At 36.0% G+C, this 17,357-nt stretch overlaps 1 protein-coding gene across 6 annotated transcripts in view; it reads right to left on the bottom strand.

Annotated features, from left to right (window-relative positions):
* The window catches only part of ARFGEF1 (ADP ribosylation factor guanine nucleotide exchange factor 1), a 139,656-nt gene that overhangs the window by 68,710 nt on the left and 53,589 nt on the right, over positions 1–17,357 (bottom strand). For all 6 annotated transcript variants that reach the window (XR_003793499.1, XR_003793500.1, XR_003793502.1 and 3 more), the window contains exons 3-7: positions 16,708–16,864; positions 15,568–15,714; positions 13,949–14,128; positions 7,628–7,904; positions 4,625–4,735 (exon numbers count right to left, since the gene is read on the bottom strand). Coding sequence is in view for 2 of the 6 variants with exons in the window: in XM_029222528.1 (XP_029078361.1) it covers positions 4,625–4,735; positions 7,628–7,904; positions 13,949–14,128; positions 15,568–15,714; positions 16,708–16,864 (872 nt within the window). In the remaining 4 variants the exon portion in view is untranslated. The remainder of the gene's footprint in view (positions 1–4,624; positions 4,736–7,627; positions 7,905–13,948; positions 14,129–15,567; positions 15,715–16,707; positions 16,865–17,357) is intronic.

Genomic DNA, 17,357 nt, shown 5'->3' with positions numbered 1-17,357 from the left:
TCCCACATGCCGTGGAGCAACTAAGCCCGTGTACCACAACTACTGAGCCCGTGTGCCACACCTACTGAAGCCTGAGCACCTAGAGCCTGTGCTCTGCAACAAGAGAAGCCACCACAACGAGAAGCCCACGCACCGCAACGAAGAGTAGCCCCACTCGCCTCAACTAGAGAAAGCCCGCGTGCAGCAACGAAGACCCAACGCAGCAATCAATCAATAAAATAATAATAATAATAATAGAAATAAAGTGAGCAATAAATGTAATGTGCTTGAATCATCCGAAACCATCCCCCTGTCCCGGTCCGTGGAAAAATTGTCTTCTACGAAACCAGTCCCTGGTGCCAAAAAGGTTAGGGACCGCTGTTATAAACTACAAGCTTATGAAAGTCGTTACATATAATAAGGCAGGTCAGCAAGGGGAGAAATGGAAGGAAGAGTTCTCTGAGTATTTTATATAATTTTTACTTTGAATCATGTAAATGTTCTTCAATTTAAAAAGTTAAATCAATAAACATAGTTAATACAAGTAACTTCTGAACACAGTACTCTCTTCATCCTTAGTAAAATATATTCTAAGGACACATATGATTGCAAAGAAGTCTGAACTTTAATTAATCAGCTTGTTCCTGGTAATGGCACACTGTTTCTGCAAATTTAGGTTTTCACTGTGGAAAAAGAAACACAAGAATGAAATGCAGGAAGATGAAGAGAAACCTTGTGGTGCTGGATGTGAATTGGAACTAATAAGATTATCTTGTGATTGTATATCTCCTGTTTCTGTTCACTGGAAAAGACTAAAAGTAATAACACCCCAGTAGCAATGAGCATACCTAGTACCTAGGCCTTGGTCTCTAAATACAATTGCCCAGTAAAAAGAATAAGGACTCCTAAAGAACTTGTTGATTCCAGGGCTGGGACAAGGGAAAGCTGAAGGTGAACCTAGAACATCTTACTGTTCCAGAAAACAAGGAAATGCTCAAAGACAATGCAATCACATCAAAAGGACACAGGGGCTGGCTTGAAGGGATTCCCACTGGCCAGATCAGGAACAAAAAATGACGACAGTAAAGTATTATAACACACTGAATAAAGGGAGGTGCTCTTCTCCATATAAAAATGTTGATTAATATTAGAATTACGAAATCACTATATTGCAATCCATGTAATATCTAAGGATCATCAAGGGATTTTAAAACCAGTAAGTGAATGGATCTTGATATGATCTCAAAGTATCACTCACAGATTACTTATTAATTATAAAGGGGAAAATGTTCCCTTACAATGAAGAGAGCTGGTGGTCATCCTTAACCAGGTGATCAAACATTATCACCAACAGGGGGTAACTTAATTATGCACCAATTTATATGATGTAATAAGAAATACCAACATTACCTATGCAGTATTTTTGCCAAATATGTTTACTCTAAATCAAAATAAGGAAACCATCAGATCAATTCAAACTGTGCAACATTCTACAAGACAACATTATACTCTTAAAAATAAATGTTATGAAAAATGGAAAAAAAGGCAAGAGGACTTGTTCTCAACTAATGAGACCAAAGAGACATAATCAAATGCAGCAAGTGTACCTAGAATGGGTCCTGGACTAAAAAAAGAAAAAAAAGAATATAAGAAACACATTTGGGGACAACTAGGAACACTTTAAAGTGTATTTATATTACATATTCTTAAAAGAGTGTTATTTTTCTTAGGTGTGAAAATGGAATTGTGGTTATGTATGAGAACGCCCTTATTCTTAGAAAATATATGCTGAGTTATTTTAGGGGTAAAGCGCCATGTTGTATATAGCCAACTTTCAAATGGTTCAGCAAAAACAAAACACACACACGGGTCTACTTAAAGACAAGTAAAACAAATGTAGCAAAACTGTTAATAATTGGTGATCTAGAAAAGGACCTACAGTTTTAACTGTACTGTTCCTTGAACTATTCTCTAGGTTTGAAAGTTTTCTAAGTAAAAAGCAGAAAAATGAAAGAACTTTCACTTCACACTCTGTATTCATATGTATTAGAGACTGGCAAAGGACCAGACAGTAGACATTTTAGGCTTTGCTGGCCATATGATCTTTGTTGCCACTACCCAACTTTACTTTTGTAGTGCAAAGACAGCCACTATAAGCAATACATAAACAAATAAGCATGGCTGTGTTCCGATAAAACTTTATTTACAAAAATAGGTAGTGGGCCAAATTTGGTTCATGGAACATTATTTTCCAACCCCTAATATACATTATAAAATTGTAAGAGAATGTGTGGGTACCTAATACTTTCTTTCTTCCCTTATTATAAGTTTATGGTTTTTTGAAAAATTCATATTCCCCAAGACCATGCTCTCTTCTTTAGCCTCTACACTTTCCCATTTGGTAATCTACTTCAAGTACTAATTTTAACAGAATGACTCCCACCTATAACACCTGCCTTGATTATCTCTTAGGCCGGAGTTCTATATTTCCATTATATATTTCATAAACATTTCCACATGAATGGCACACCTGAAGGTCAAATGCAATGTCAAAATAAAAATCAGTACCTTTTTTCCCACGCCAACGTCTACTCCAATAATTCTACCAATAGTACTACCACCCACTTACCCATTTAGGCTCAAAAACTGGGAGACTGCCTGTGCAGAAAAGAGCTAACATAGCATGCCTGAGACTGCCTATCCTTAGAAAGGCCTGCTTGCAAGGTTGGCTCTTGGCTGGAACCTTGGAATTTACACTTTGGGAGGATTCTCACTCTTCCCAGAAATAATAAAAGTGGCTCACTGTGCCTCAATAGTTTGTACAAATAATGTGGTTTATGCTGGAACACCAGCTTTCCCTCTGGAAATCTGGAATTTTGGTATATGCAGATAGAGAGTGCTTATACGACAGGCTCCCAGAAAAAACTTTGGGCACTCAGTCTCTAAGGAGCTGCCCTGCTAGACAACACTTCACAATTCAATGCTTGAGGAAATTAAGAGTTTCCCATGTAACTTCACTGGGAGAGGAATCCTGGAAGTGTGCACCTGATTTCCTCCAGACTTTGCCCCATACGCCTTTTCCCTTTGATGATTTTGCCTTGTACCTTGACTCACCACATCACAGTGGTGAGTGTAACTATATGATGAGTCCTTCTAGTGAATCACCAAATCTTGAGGTAATCTTTGGGACTTTTGACACAGTTTTTATTCTCTCTTTCACCTAGATTTCAATCAGTTGCAAACTCTTCTTGATTCAACTTCCATTATCTCACTTCTCATTCACTTTTTCCTCTCTATTTCCACTGTTACTGTCCTATTTAGGTTTAGATTACTGCACTGGTCTTTCACTGGACTTCATATTTCCCCACTTAGCTTCTTAAAACATTTTTCTGATTACTTCATTTCTTAGTTCTAAAATCTTCAATGGTAACTTATTCTTAGAACGAAGTCCAAAATCCGAAAGCTGGAATTTATAACCATCCACTGGTTGACTCCAAACTACTTCTTCAAACTTATTTTCTACCATATGACACCACATACTCTACACTTCAGCTAAAGCACCACCTGCCAATTCCCAAATCATTCTCTCTAGACTTTAGCTAACAGTTTCCCATACATCAAACACCACTCCCTATACCTGCGTGAATATCTATACAGTCTAAGTTCAAGTGTCACCTCCTACATGAAGCCCTCCTGGATAATTTTAGCTAGAAATACCCATTCTGTTTTTTGAATTTTAATAGGATTTTAGCTATTTCTTTCTAATGACACTTATCTTACATTCCTATACTCCAGAACCCCTTGGTCTATTTCAGATAAACGTTTGTGTCTCCTTACAGTGCCATACAATTGTATGTGCTTCCTAAGTATTCGTTGAATGAAAAGATGAATGAAAAATTAAGAATGCAATCAGATGAATACTTGCTTCTAGTGTTGTACTAAAGAAGGAAATATATTCTTAGAAATGACATTATAAATGGAAATTAGGCATGGCTGAAATAGTACTATTCTCATTCAAGAGCCACACTGTACATTTAATCATATTTCTAGAAGTACATGTAGCAAGGTACTATGCTTAGTCCTGTGCAAGATACCATGAATTAAATAAGCTTCAGTGGATTGGTCTCAAATCTAATCCTATCTATAATAATATTGTTCACAAGAAGTGTGAATGAAACTCCTAACAAACTTAAAAAAATTTTTATAATACAATCCATATGATAGGACCTGCCCCTGTATCAGCTATGACTTGGGTCATGATAATAAAGGTATAAGAAATCACGATTTTTCCAAAGATACAAAATACTAAAAACCAAATCAATTTAAACATTTTCTAGTTTATAAAGTTTAACACATTTAGGAGGATGGAAAATATACCCTTGCCCTTCTCCCAGCAAACATAAAAACAAAAAATGAAATGGTAATCAACCTTTATTTTTAATGGGGTGGGGAACAGTGGGTTTTTATAAACAGATTATAACTGAAACTGGAGGAAAAGGAAGTACTCATCTATAATCAAAGAGATTTAAATATTTTTTCTACACACAATTTTTGCCTTTTTTGTTTTGCACATTATAAAATAGTCCCCACAGTCACATGAAATAACGTAAGACAGAATAAACTAATTTCAAGTCAAATATGCTACCTCCAACGATGACGTTCACCATTTCTTCTACAATGCTCTGCACAATGTCTCGTGGCTTTTCCTCACAGTCATGGTTTTCTCCATCGTATAATACATCATTTTTAGATAATGCTTTAAAAAAGAAAAATTCAAGAAAACAGTATTTTAGTTTTTTGGAAACTTTTACTAAACATTTATAATGAAAAAAATCTAAGAAATTAAGAATAAAAGAAAAAAAAACAGATATATGAAACTAGAAGCAATTACATGTTAAATCTTCAAAACTTTTAACCAAACCATATTTTAAAATGTTTTATCATTAAGTCAATTTCAACAATGATTCGTTTGACAAGCTATTAAATGACTATTCAACTTAAATGAGTTTTCTAGATTATTCCTTTAAGAACCACAACTTTTAAAAGTTCTGAATGAAACATTTCTAACATGTCCCACACTGATCAAATAAATTAAACGTAATTAAAGCTTGTTTTGATTAATTAGGCTCACCAGTAATAACAAGCTCATCATTGTGCTCTAATATAATGAGGTCCTTGAAGAACCAGAGACAGGGCTATCTGAGCTCTTGCTTACTATTTTTTCCCCAACATACTCCACATATCCAATGTAAAACTAAATTTAGTAAGTAAAAAAGAATTCATCTCCCAATTTAACATTAATCAGAAACAGACATAACTACCAATTAGAACTTCTGAACACACAAGAAACTAATAAAACTTGATATTCCCAGTTAGTTTGTCATGACTTTTGCAGATAAACATACGGTTTCCCCGGGATTTTCTGAAATGCTGAAAATATCTCGGGAAGGCTCAGTTGGCACTTTATGATGCTTTGGGATCTGGGTCTCTGTTCTGGGAGCCACTGCCCTACAGCAAATGGCCTCAGACTGCATGTGAGCTTATGGTGCTACTGTCTACACACACCCTGCAACTCACACCACTATGAAGGACCACTACGTAAAAGTCTGACTTCCAGAAGTCTGTCCTCCCTGTTGTTCACTGCTCCTAATCTACTGTTCGCTGCATTCTACAAAATATTGAATGTCACAGGAGAAATTTGATAAATAAGCATGCCAAATCAGTAACTTCATTTTATAAAAAATTCAAATACAACAGCATTTAGATTCTTCTGTGGAGTAAAAACATATAAATGTCTTGACATACAATCTTTCCATCTTTCTTAAATTTTGTATTCCTGCACTCCAGTTGGCTAAAGTTACCAAGAGTCTAAAAATTAACAATTTCAACGTAACTAAATATATATAGTCACTAAAACGTGCACAAAATGATTAGCAAATCAAGAGTCAATTCTCTTATAAATTATCTGACAGAATTAGAGTAACAGTGAATAATACTTATTACACATGGGAAATGATTATAGAAGTTAACTTTTATGTCCAAAGTCACATAGCCAGTAAGTGAGAGAGATGTGATTCAAAGCAGATAATCTAATTCCAGACCATGCACTCTCACCCAACGGCTCAGAAGCAAAATTTTCATTTATATAAGCTGTCGGGAGAAAAACACCTTTAAAAATCACGACTATCCCACAGGAATTATGTCTTATTTATAGTGCTGTATCCTAAAAGGTACCTACAGTGGTATCTACTACACAGTAGACGCTTCCACCCCTTGGGTCTCGGCCTATGTTGTTTCTTCTGTTAGAAAACTCCCTAAATTTTCTGGCTAGACAATTCCTCCCTTATCCAAACAAGATTCAGCTAAAGCATCACTTTCTCTACAAAAGTACTTCCTAACTCTCCTCAGCAGAATTATCTTATGCATGCCACTTGCAGGGTATTTATCACATTACACCTCACTTATACATGCCTGACCTTCCAGGCAGACCATGAGTACCCTAAGAGCAATGGCTACATCTTCATCAGCTTTTTTAACGCCAAGTCCTAGCACAGTGCCTGGGACACAGTATGCTAAATCAATATTTGCTGAACGCACAGATGAAGAAATGGAGGAATAAATAAAGTTCCAGCCTTATTATAGATTAGCTCTTTGAACAGCTCCTTTATAAGCTTACAGTTAAAGTAGGGGAAATTTCAGCAAGGGCAGGCTAGAAAAATGTAAATCATATAGGCAGTATGGATTCATTATTAGCTTGAGTACTAGAAATGCTTGGTTTATCAAAACTGTCCCCTTTAAAGTAAATGCTAAATAAAGTACTCTTAAAAAGAGTAAAAAGGCACCTATTCATGACACTGCTGATGCTCAAACCACTGTTATGTTATGGAAAAGATGTGGTTAAAAAAAAAAATCAAGAGCTGAAAATACACTATAGAAGTCTTTCCTCAAAGTAAAGTAAAAACACAGAATTCAGATGAATTGTAACTAAGCCCTAACCATCCTAGTTCTACAAAACCACACTGGAAAGGCAACAGAATTTCCATCATTATTTTGACACCAAGCTAAGGAGGAACAAAGGGAAGAAACTCGTTTCCTGACAGTTTTATAGAACAGCTAAAGCTGAGAATAACGTTTGGGGAAAAAATGACTGCACGTGATTATTTTTAGAGAAACACATTTGTAAAATAAATAAATGCAATTTAATTTTTGTAATCTTGTAACCTTTTTCTTATAAATTTACTTAGGAAAAAACACAGTCAGAGAATATCTAAATCTTATCGATTATTACACGTCAGGATATAAAAATAAATATTTTTGTATGCCAGGTGGTTATTCAAAAGATGTCTTTTCATATTTAATTTCAGTCCTTTTTTTTGACAACAGTACCTTGTGAACTTATAATGATTTCCTAAAATTTTCAGTCACATTCCAGAAAACTTTACTAAATAAATAGGTCTCCTGTTTGCTATGAACTAATTTTAAGAAAACTTTATCACCTAGGATGGACAAAGTCCACAATTACCACAACGTGCCTGATACCCATTAAGTCATATCACCCTTTCCACGTTTCTTTACCAAAAATGCCCTCCTACATTCTTCCCCCAACACACACCTCCCAGCCCCTGCAACCCCTTCTCAGAAAGATTACTTTCGGCTGCAGCTGCCTGATCAGCTTCAGTCTGTTCATTTTCTGCACTGGAAGTATCAGATCCATTTTCAGGTTCTGTATCATCCTGAAGGCTTTTATCCACATCATGTGAATGGGGATCAAGGTCCCCTTCATGTTCCTGGGATATATGATCAACAGTCTGAGGTGGCAAATATCTAAGCTGAGGTGATTCAGGCTCATGATGGCTTACTGGAGACTGCAACAGATGATGGTGCTGTCGATGCCTTTCTTTTTCCATTTGTTTGGCTTCCTGCAACTGGAAAGAAAGAAAATAATTTCCAATATTAGCAAAATAAGTTGTTTAAAATTTGGAGGGGTAATGTTATACTCAACTATAAATCCTTCATAGGAGCTGCCACCTTGTCTCTAGGCTTAGAAATCGTGGTCCATCAGAAATAAAAAACTAAAACATACTAAAAACAAACAACAGAAAACAGTGGTTACTTCTTAGGGGGGTGGAATTTGGCAAACAAGAACAGAGATGGAAGTCTTTCACTATATCCTCTTGTCATTATTTTTGGTGTTTGAATGATGTAAATGTATTACTGAAACAAAACAAAATTAAAAACAAATTAACTTTTAATAACCTTAGAATGATAATTGGACTGTTGCCAATGTAACAGTAGATTTATCTAAAATCAAATAAAAGCTTCACTAAGGGAGGAAAAAAGTGGACAGGGAAGTAAAATACACACACATTCATTTTTACTTGTATATATAGAAACAAAGTCTAGACATTTACACAAGAAACTAGGAATAATGGTTACCTTTGGGGGTAGAAGTTAGGAAATGACTGAACTGGAAACAAGAGTGGGAGGGAACCTTTCGGTGTGTACCTTTCTGTAGCCTGTTCTTATGTCACCCTGCCAAATATCTTTTAATTAAAAAATAATAGTTACACTTAATAAATAAAATTGCAACGAGTACTTAAATGCCTCTGCCCAATCAGTCATCTAATAAGAATGAAAAAACTATAAATGTTCCAGTTTTATTTTAGGAGACCTAAATTACTATGTACGTAATACCACGTGTAAAACTGGCTCACTTACAAGATGCTAAAAACAGTAACAATCAAGGTCACAGGGTTTCATTTTTTGGCACTTTATTGCTTTTAGACACATCTCTTTTAATCCTCATGACCTAATAGGAATCATTCTCACAGAATTAATTTCCACAAAGATAAATATTTTACAGTGTCAAATATGAACATTTCATATTCCTAGTAATATTCTAGGTTATGCGGAAATATCAGAATTAATCATATGAATTTATAAAACAAATTTGAATTAAAAGATTTAAATGCCCAAAAGGTACCAAAAGACTTGTAATCTGTAATGATCTAAGTCCCTTATTTTACAGATAAGGAAACTGATGGGCATGACTAGTTGCACACAGTTGGAATCAGAAGAAACTTCTCAGACTTCTCAAAGCCTTAGGCCATTCATGAGAAAGTCCATTTCCAAATTAACAGTGAGGAACCTTTGACTTGCAATCTGATCTTGCCCTCAGCCTAACTTCAGCTAATCCGTACCATGGTTTAGTAGGGCAAGCACATGCTTTGGAATTACAGACAAGCATAATGTTGAATTCTAGTTTTTTCTACTTACTCCAGAGTTGTATAAACTCTATAAAGATCCTTGGGAAAAAAGAGGAACTTAACTTTAAACATTTTCTATACACTTTCATACTTTCTAGTAGGGTTTCTCAACATCAGAACTATTGACCTTTGGAACAGATAATCCTTTGTTTTGGGGGGTGTGTGTGTGTGTGTGTGTGTGTGCCTGCGTGTGTGCTGGGGCAGGTGGAGGTTGTCCGGGGTACTCCTTTGTTTTGGTGTGTGTGTGTGTGTGTGTGCCTGCGTGTGTGCTGGGTGTGTGTGTGTGTGTGTGTGTGCGCCTGCGTGTGTGCTGGGGGAGGTGGAGGTTGTCCGGGGTACTGCAGGGAGTTTAGCAACATCCCAATCCCTATTTCTAATGGGTAGAAACCCATTACAGGTTATGACTCACCCCAGTCATGACAATCAAAAGTGTCTCAAATATGGCTTGGGGGGCAAAACCACCTCCAGTTGAAAACCACTGTTACAGAGAAAGAAATTAGCATCTTCTCTTGAAATAATTTTAGAACTGAACACTTTATAGTGAATTTTATTTGGGAAGGAGAGGAAAAGTTATCAGCCGTATATAGGAATGAATTAGACTTCGAGCTTAGAATATTTTAGCAAATGTGGAAAATTATTCTGCCTCGCCTTTTTAATTTTCTCTCTTCCCTTTCTGACTTTTCTAATTATCCATAGCACAGAACTAATATGCCTCATGACATGAAACATGTTCACAGCCTTTCTCATAACTCAGTTATATATTTGTTTGTGTGATTATTTAAGATTCACCTTTCCCCTCTATGTCTGTAAGAATTTTGAAAGTAGTGGTGATACAGTGCTGGTATTTTGCCCAGCACTGTACAACTGAGAGCTAGAACAGTGCCAAGAACATACAGGGAATGTAGTAAAATTTGCTGAACAAGTCAAACCAATAAAACTTATACTTCTTCTATTAAAAAGTGATAAAATTTCATTCACTTCTTCGAAAAAAGCAGCAAAACTATTATATGTGGTTACAAAATATTAGCAATAATCCAATGTCAATACATAGGAGAGTGACTGAATAGACTATAGTACATGCTCGAGTACTCTGCATCTATAAAGAAGAATGAGGAAGATCTAAGGGCTGATATGGAATGCTTTCCAGGACATACTGCTAAGTGAAAAGAGTATGAAAGAGTATCCAGAGTACGTGTGGTAGCCAGCCTTTTTAAGATGGCCACCAATGATCTCTACCTCTTGATTTTCACTTCTTTGTAGAGTCCCCTCCCACACTGTGCCAGGGATGGTCTGGGTGATCTTTTTTTTTTTTTTTTTTAAACATCTTTACTGGAGTATAATTGCTTTACAATGTTGGGTTAGTTTCTGCTGTATAACAAAGTGAGTGAGCTATATGTATACATGTATCCCCATATCCCCTCCCTCTTGAGCCTCCCTCCCACCCTCCCTATCCCACCCCTCTAGGTGGTCACAAAGCACCGAGCTGATCTCCCTGTGCTATGCGGCTGCTTCCCACTAGCTATCTATTTTACATTTGGTAGTGTATATATGTCCACGCCACTCTCACTTCATCCCAGCTTACCCTTCCCCCTCCCCGTGTCCTCAAGTCCATTCTCTACGTGTGCGTCTTTATTCCTGTCCTGCCCCTAGGTTCTTCAGAACTTTTTTTTTTTTTTTAGATTCCATATATATGTGTTAGCATACAGTATTTGTTTTTCTCTTTCTGACTTACTTCACTCTGTATGACAGACTCTAGGTCCACCGACCTCACTACAAATAGCTCAATTTCGTTTCTTTTTATGGCTGAGTAATATTCCATTGTATATATGTGCCACATCTTCTTTATCCATTCATCTGTCGATGGACACTTAGGTAGCTTCCATGTCCTGGCTATTGTAAATAGTGATGCAATGAAGACTGTGGTACATGACTCTTTGGGTGACCACTTCTGATCATAAGGTAGACAATGTAGCTTCTGCCTTGTTCCTCTCTCTCTCTCTCTCTCTCATTCTCTGCCCAATGAAGGCTTTAAATGACTTCAGCCCCAGTTGATACTGTGATCCATGCAGACAACTGCAACTTCATGTGAAATCCAAGCTACAACCACCAGCTAAGCCACTCTTGGATTCTGGACCCTCAGAAACTGTGAGAGATAAGCAGCTAAGCTGTGAGTTTTAAGCAGCTGAAGTTTGGGGTAATTTGTTATGCAGTGACAGATAACTAATAGAGTATACTACCTTTCATATAAGAAAGGTGATACATGAAACCATACATGTATCTGCTCATTTGTGCTAAAGAAATGTAGAAGGATAAACCGTAAACAATAGAGATTAGCTACATCCAAGGGGTACAAAGAAGGGAGGAAGAGGATTAGAGTGATAGGAATGAGGAGTATTTCTGTAGAGCTCTAACTCTTTTTTTTTTTTTTAACATCTTTATTGGAGTATAATTGCTTTACAATGGTGTGTTAGTTTCTGCTTTAGAACAAAGTGAATCAGTTATACATATATATATATATATATATATATATATCCCCATATCTCTTCCCTCTCCCTCCCTCCCACCCTCCCAGCTGGACACAAAGCACTGAGCTGATCTCCCTGTGCTATGAGACTGCTTCCCACTAGCTATCCATTTTACATTTGGTAGTGTATATATGTCCATACATACACTACCACTAACTCTTAATTCATAGTAGTGTTTAACAGACTCAAAAAATAAGCAAGCAATTAAACCAGAATGTGAGGAGTACTGAAACAGAAAACAGGCAGTAACAAACGAACTTAACTGCATTATAAAGTAATAAAATTATCCTGCTGAAGAGTATGGAGAAGAAAAGAACTAACCTAAGTAACTCTGGAAAACAGTATTTTGAACGGATACTATAAGGCTAAAGACAAAGAAAAAAGCAAAACCCAATAAATATAAATGCTATAATGTACCTAGTAACTTTGCTTCCCACAGTGTTATAAGTAAGCAATTCTAAAACTACTATATGTGTGTAATAGGCCTGAACAAATAATGTATCATAAAAACTGAAAGCCTTATTTCTCACTGTTTAGAGAAAGTTACAAATAAGTAAAGGGAGAAGGCTGAAATGAACCCTGTGGTATTGGCCTGGAATCAGAAGCATCAGTATGAACACAGCTTTTAAGACATACGGATGGGTAGTCACACATGGGGTGGGGGAGGTGGGTGACTGTACACATATGTATTTCCTAGTTCAGTCTGCTGGGAGGGCCTAGAAGCAGTAACATCTCAGCTGCAGTGAACACACCTGGCACTCAGATCTTGGTATCCAATTACCATTCTCCAACTGAAGGAGCCAGGGCTCCCTGTTTATGTGTCTACTACTCCAGCGGGGAAGCAGAGAAAATTCAAAATGAGCAGGGAACATCTTGAGATTCCAGAAAGTGAAGAGGTACTAAAAAAAGGTTGGGGGCTATTGTCAAAAGGACAGAAGGCCAAAGCTGGAATAACTGGGGCAACAGAATAAATAATGATAGAACTGGATTATAAAACATAGAGTAAAATAAACATCCATTAATACAGATTGATATAAATAAAAAACTGAATAAATAGGAAAGGAGAATAATTCTGGTTAATAAATATAGAAAGAGAGAGAAACAGAAAATCACCACCAGGGAAACACAGCAGTAATAACTGTTGCCAGTCAGATCCACCAATGGATACTCAAATTGGGTGTGGGGGAATATGAGGAAAAAAACAGGATATTTGCATAGTCTGAAAGTATCTCTCCTGAGATATTTATTAAATGTAAAAGAATAACTTTTCAGTGGAGGAACCTGGAAGATACCACCTTAACTAAGTAATCAGGGTTTCTTAATAGTACTATACCAGTGTTAATTTCTGCTTCTGAACATTGTAACATGGTTATGTAAGATGTTGCATTAGGAAAGCAGAGTAAAGAGGATCTCTCTGTAAATATTTTTGCAACTTTTCTATAAGTTTAAAATCAGTTCCAGATAAAAAGTTAGAAGTTGGTTTTTAATTATGAAGACCTAGATAATTTAAAAAAAAATGATTCTCTAACTGCTGGTCTCTTACCCTCCTCCCCAAATATGTTTCATCACTATAGAAATTTATTTTTTAAAGGCTCAATGAATAAATATTATACCAGAATAGATCAAATTAGGTAACTTGGGGCTTCCCTGGTGGCCCAGTGGTTGAGAGTCCGCCTCCCGATGCAGGGGACACGGGCTCGTGCCCCGGTCTGGGAGGATCCCACATGCCGCGGAGCAGCTGGGCCCGTGAGCCATGGCCGCTGAGCCTGCGCGTCCGGAGCGTGTGCTCCGCAACGGGAGAGGCCACGACAGTGAGAGGCCCGCGTACGGAAAAAAAAAAAAAAAAAAAAAATTAGGTAACTTGATATCTACATTATACTCATCTACTAAGCTTGAGAGCAATAAAAATATCAATTCATAAACACTTCGATGAGGATGATGGCAATCGATATCTTTCAAATTCTATTTGTGAACAATTCAAAATGTATTTTATCCAACGTCAAGCAACTCAGTAAGCCTCAAACAGAAACAATACCACAAATCTCCAGTACGTAAAACTGTAAATGAAAGACATTTTCTTCACAGGCACAAAAGATTTCACTATATTTTCATTAAAATCTTTTCTATAGTTGATGCCTGTGGTGTTCTATACAATCTCTCTCATTTTTTAATACTTACTGCTTGGTTTTCCATGCGTGCAAAGATAACATTTAGCATCTGAGTAAGAGTAGCTTTGGCTGTTGTCTGATTGATGAGATTTTTGCTTGCTAGATAGATATTGTAACATGTTCTCACAGCTTGCAGTACAGTTCCTTCGTGAATTTCTATGTGTTGAGATGTTACTGCAGTAAGTAAAGCCTTTAAAAAAAAATAGTTAAAGCGATTTTTTTTGCGTCCAGAGTTTCAGCACAAAAATACATTGGTATTTTTGTATTAGAATTAAAAATTGCAGACACCATTACCACTTTAAGGTAATGTATACAGATTTTCTACCTGCCTTAAATATATCATCAATTGTTAAAATATTTTATGTTTTCCCCATCCTGGTTGTAGTTTCCATATAATCCTCCCAAACCCAAAACGCTAAAAAACCATTCAACTGATTTATTTCAATCCGAGTTTCATTTTAATAGATTATTATTTTGGTCTACTAAACTGCACAGCATTAATACTCTGTCATAGTGTAGCACAGATACGCTCCATATGATATATCTGTTGAACTAGATGTCAACTTGGGGAGGATACATATTGTGCCCTATTCACTTTCAAATTTTTCTGAGATCTAACTTACAGACTGAACTCAATGTGCTGTTGTTATTACTGTTGAAGATGCTTACAAATGTTTTAAAATAAAGCATTTAAAATAATCCTAAGGTGAATCCTCCAATAAAGTGAACAGCTATAATTTCTGTGAACTGTCACACATTAGGGTACTCAATTTCTCAAAAGCAAGGACTCGTATCTTCTGTCTTTCTATGTTGCACAGTGCTATGCGGGGTCAGCATTGAGCACACACTAAACAAACCACAACTGACGTGAAACTGCAAACAACAGGCCAAACTGAATAGCTTTATTATAATTATGACATTTTATAACTTATGAAGTAAATGCAGCTATGAGACTGAAAGGCTCAGAAGGGGTGACAGACACACATAAAGGACACTTCATACATGTAAACAATTTCAAAAGTACTAATAGTACAAGAAAATTTTTACTAACAAATAAACATACCACCACTACTATTAGCAGTAACATTAAAAATTCAATATGTATAGTAGACTGAAAATACAAATGAGTCATTTTTTTTAAAGGAATTTAATTATCCAGGTGTATCACAGCACAAACCCAGGACAGGATTTAGCTGAGCAGGTTCAGCAGATTGACAGGTGCAAGGGAAGCAGGAAAGCTGGTGCTCAAGCAGAAAAGCTGGTGCACGTGGGACTAGACTACAAGTGGTCTGACAGTAGTAAAAGAAACTAGAAGGGTCACAGGACCTTGACATGGGACCCTAAAGCTCAAAAGATAGAACCATGCTAGAAACTGGAAAGCTCTGGAAGACTCTGGGGGCCTAAACTGGGGCCTTCAAAATAAGAGATTTGGTAATGAATCTTCTCGTAGTGAATTCCTGGCATTCAACAATAAAATCCCCTGATATGGAGTCTAAAAAGCACCCAAATGACCTCTATTATAGCTGGAAAGCATATAAAATGACTTTTCCAAATATTTTCAAGGTAAAAGGCTTCTGATTTTAAAAAAAGTAGATTATGAATAACAAGTTCATTTTTATAATTAATTACCTTTATTATTTGTAACTGAACTCCTTCATCTGTTTGAGGACCTTGGAAACAGCCACAAATTGTTTCAATAATTCTATCAATTAATTTTTTGCCTGGTGTTGTACTATCTGGAGCATTGCCAGTCAAGTGCCCATAAGCAATAAGTTTCTGAAACAGAGAAAGAAAATAAAGATCCTAATTAAGCTAACAAATATATGTATATATATATACTAATTAAATATACAAATTATGATATACAATTGAACATATGTTAAACTTTTTACACAAAAATATTAAGGTATAATCAAAGCCAAGGCTATACCAACTTTTCCTAAAGAAAGCTTTATTAGCTATAAACATGTGAAATTATTTACACTTGTAATAATCACAAAAACAGAAAAATAACCACAGCAAAACCATCAGGCAATACTTTAAGAAAGGCAGGCCTTAGAACTTGTCTCTGGTGAGTTCTAACAGCTTACGGCTTTCTATCCAAACATTACTGATACTGCTTTTGTGAAAGCTATCTTAACACGTTCAAATGACCCAAAATCTTTTTCCAAATTAGATCTGTGAATATACAGAAAACCACTTCCAGACACTGGCTGCAATAAATCACAGATTTCTTCATTCATCATTACCATTATAACCCTGGAAGGAAGGCCTTATATATTTTCAGAGAAAACAAGGTCACAAATCAAATGAACTTATCCTTATGTGTGTGTCTGTGTGTGTAAGTAAAACAGGAAGACAGAAAGGAATTTTTCTGACATAAATGAAGGTCAGAGCTAAAGTTTCACAGTAAATATAAATACTAAACTGTTAATATTAACCTACTGCTTCACACAAAACAGCAAGCATCCAGTAAAATCAGGGCAAATAATGAAGTATGTAAAATCAGCAGCAGGTTACGACACTTCCCTTATTGATAACCTTAGTAAAGATTTTGTGTCTCACTAAGCTAACTAATGATTTCTGCTATCCTTAAACTGGAAACATCTTTTTGCAACTACTGTTTCTCTTGAATATAACCATTTGGTTTCTTACCACAAAAAGAATAATCAAGGCTTTCATGCAAAATGTCTGAATCATCAATTGTGAGTACTACTTAGAAACACATTCAAATTAGACGGTTTTTGGATAGTGCCATTTCATACATACCTGTAAACAGTCTAGAGATGTACTAACTATGCGAGGACACTTGGACTGGCATGCCAATTCAAAGGGCAGGAAGTACTTGTCTGCTTCGATAAAATTTGTCTTTGATTTCACTGGTGGAAGGGTGCTTGATCCAGCTTTTGCTTCTCCATGAGGAGGACTAAATGAAAAAAGAAGAGTCTGATTAAAATATCATATTCATCATATTGATGATACACTCACTTTAATTTCAGTTCTAAAAAGCAAACCAATTTTCATTTTCCCATATTTCATGAGGAAACCAAAGCCCAAAGAAGTTAAGTGATTTGCTATAGGTCATAAACTAGTGGCCAGAGACATAATTAAATGCAAGAAAAATTTTTTTAATTAATTAATTTAAATAAAGTAATTATTTAGGTTATTAAATTTTTAGTCATCTTTCTAAATATGAATCAAAGTCTTTAAGCAAAGACTTTAAAAGCATATCTTACGGTATTTCAGAAATACCCTTACTTGCTTATTTATGAGACCTTTTTATAAGTATGCTTACCATTATATTCAATATTTCTCAAAAATCATTTTTTAAAAAATTGATTTTATGAAGACCACATGCAGAAAATCTGCCACACTAAAATACACACGGTTGTATTATTATTTTGGCCAAGACTGACAAG

The sequence above is a fragment of the Monodon monoceros genome, unplaced genomic scaffold (genome assembly GCF_005190385.1).
Source record: "Monodon monoceros isolate NGI ecotype Baffin Bay Population unplaced genomic scaffold, NGI_Narwhal_1 Super_Scaffold_14, whole genome shotgun sequence".
NCBI classification, from domain to species: domain Eukaryota; kingdom Metazoa; phylum Chordata; class Mammalia; order Artiodactyla; family Monodontidae; genus Monodon; species Monodon monoceros.
The sequence above is the reverse complement of the archived record's forward strand: the minus strand, read 5'-3'. Positions and strand labels throughout refer to the sequence as shown.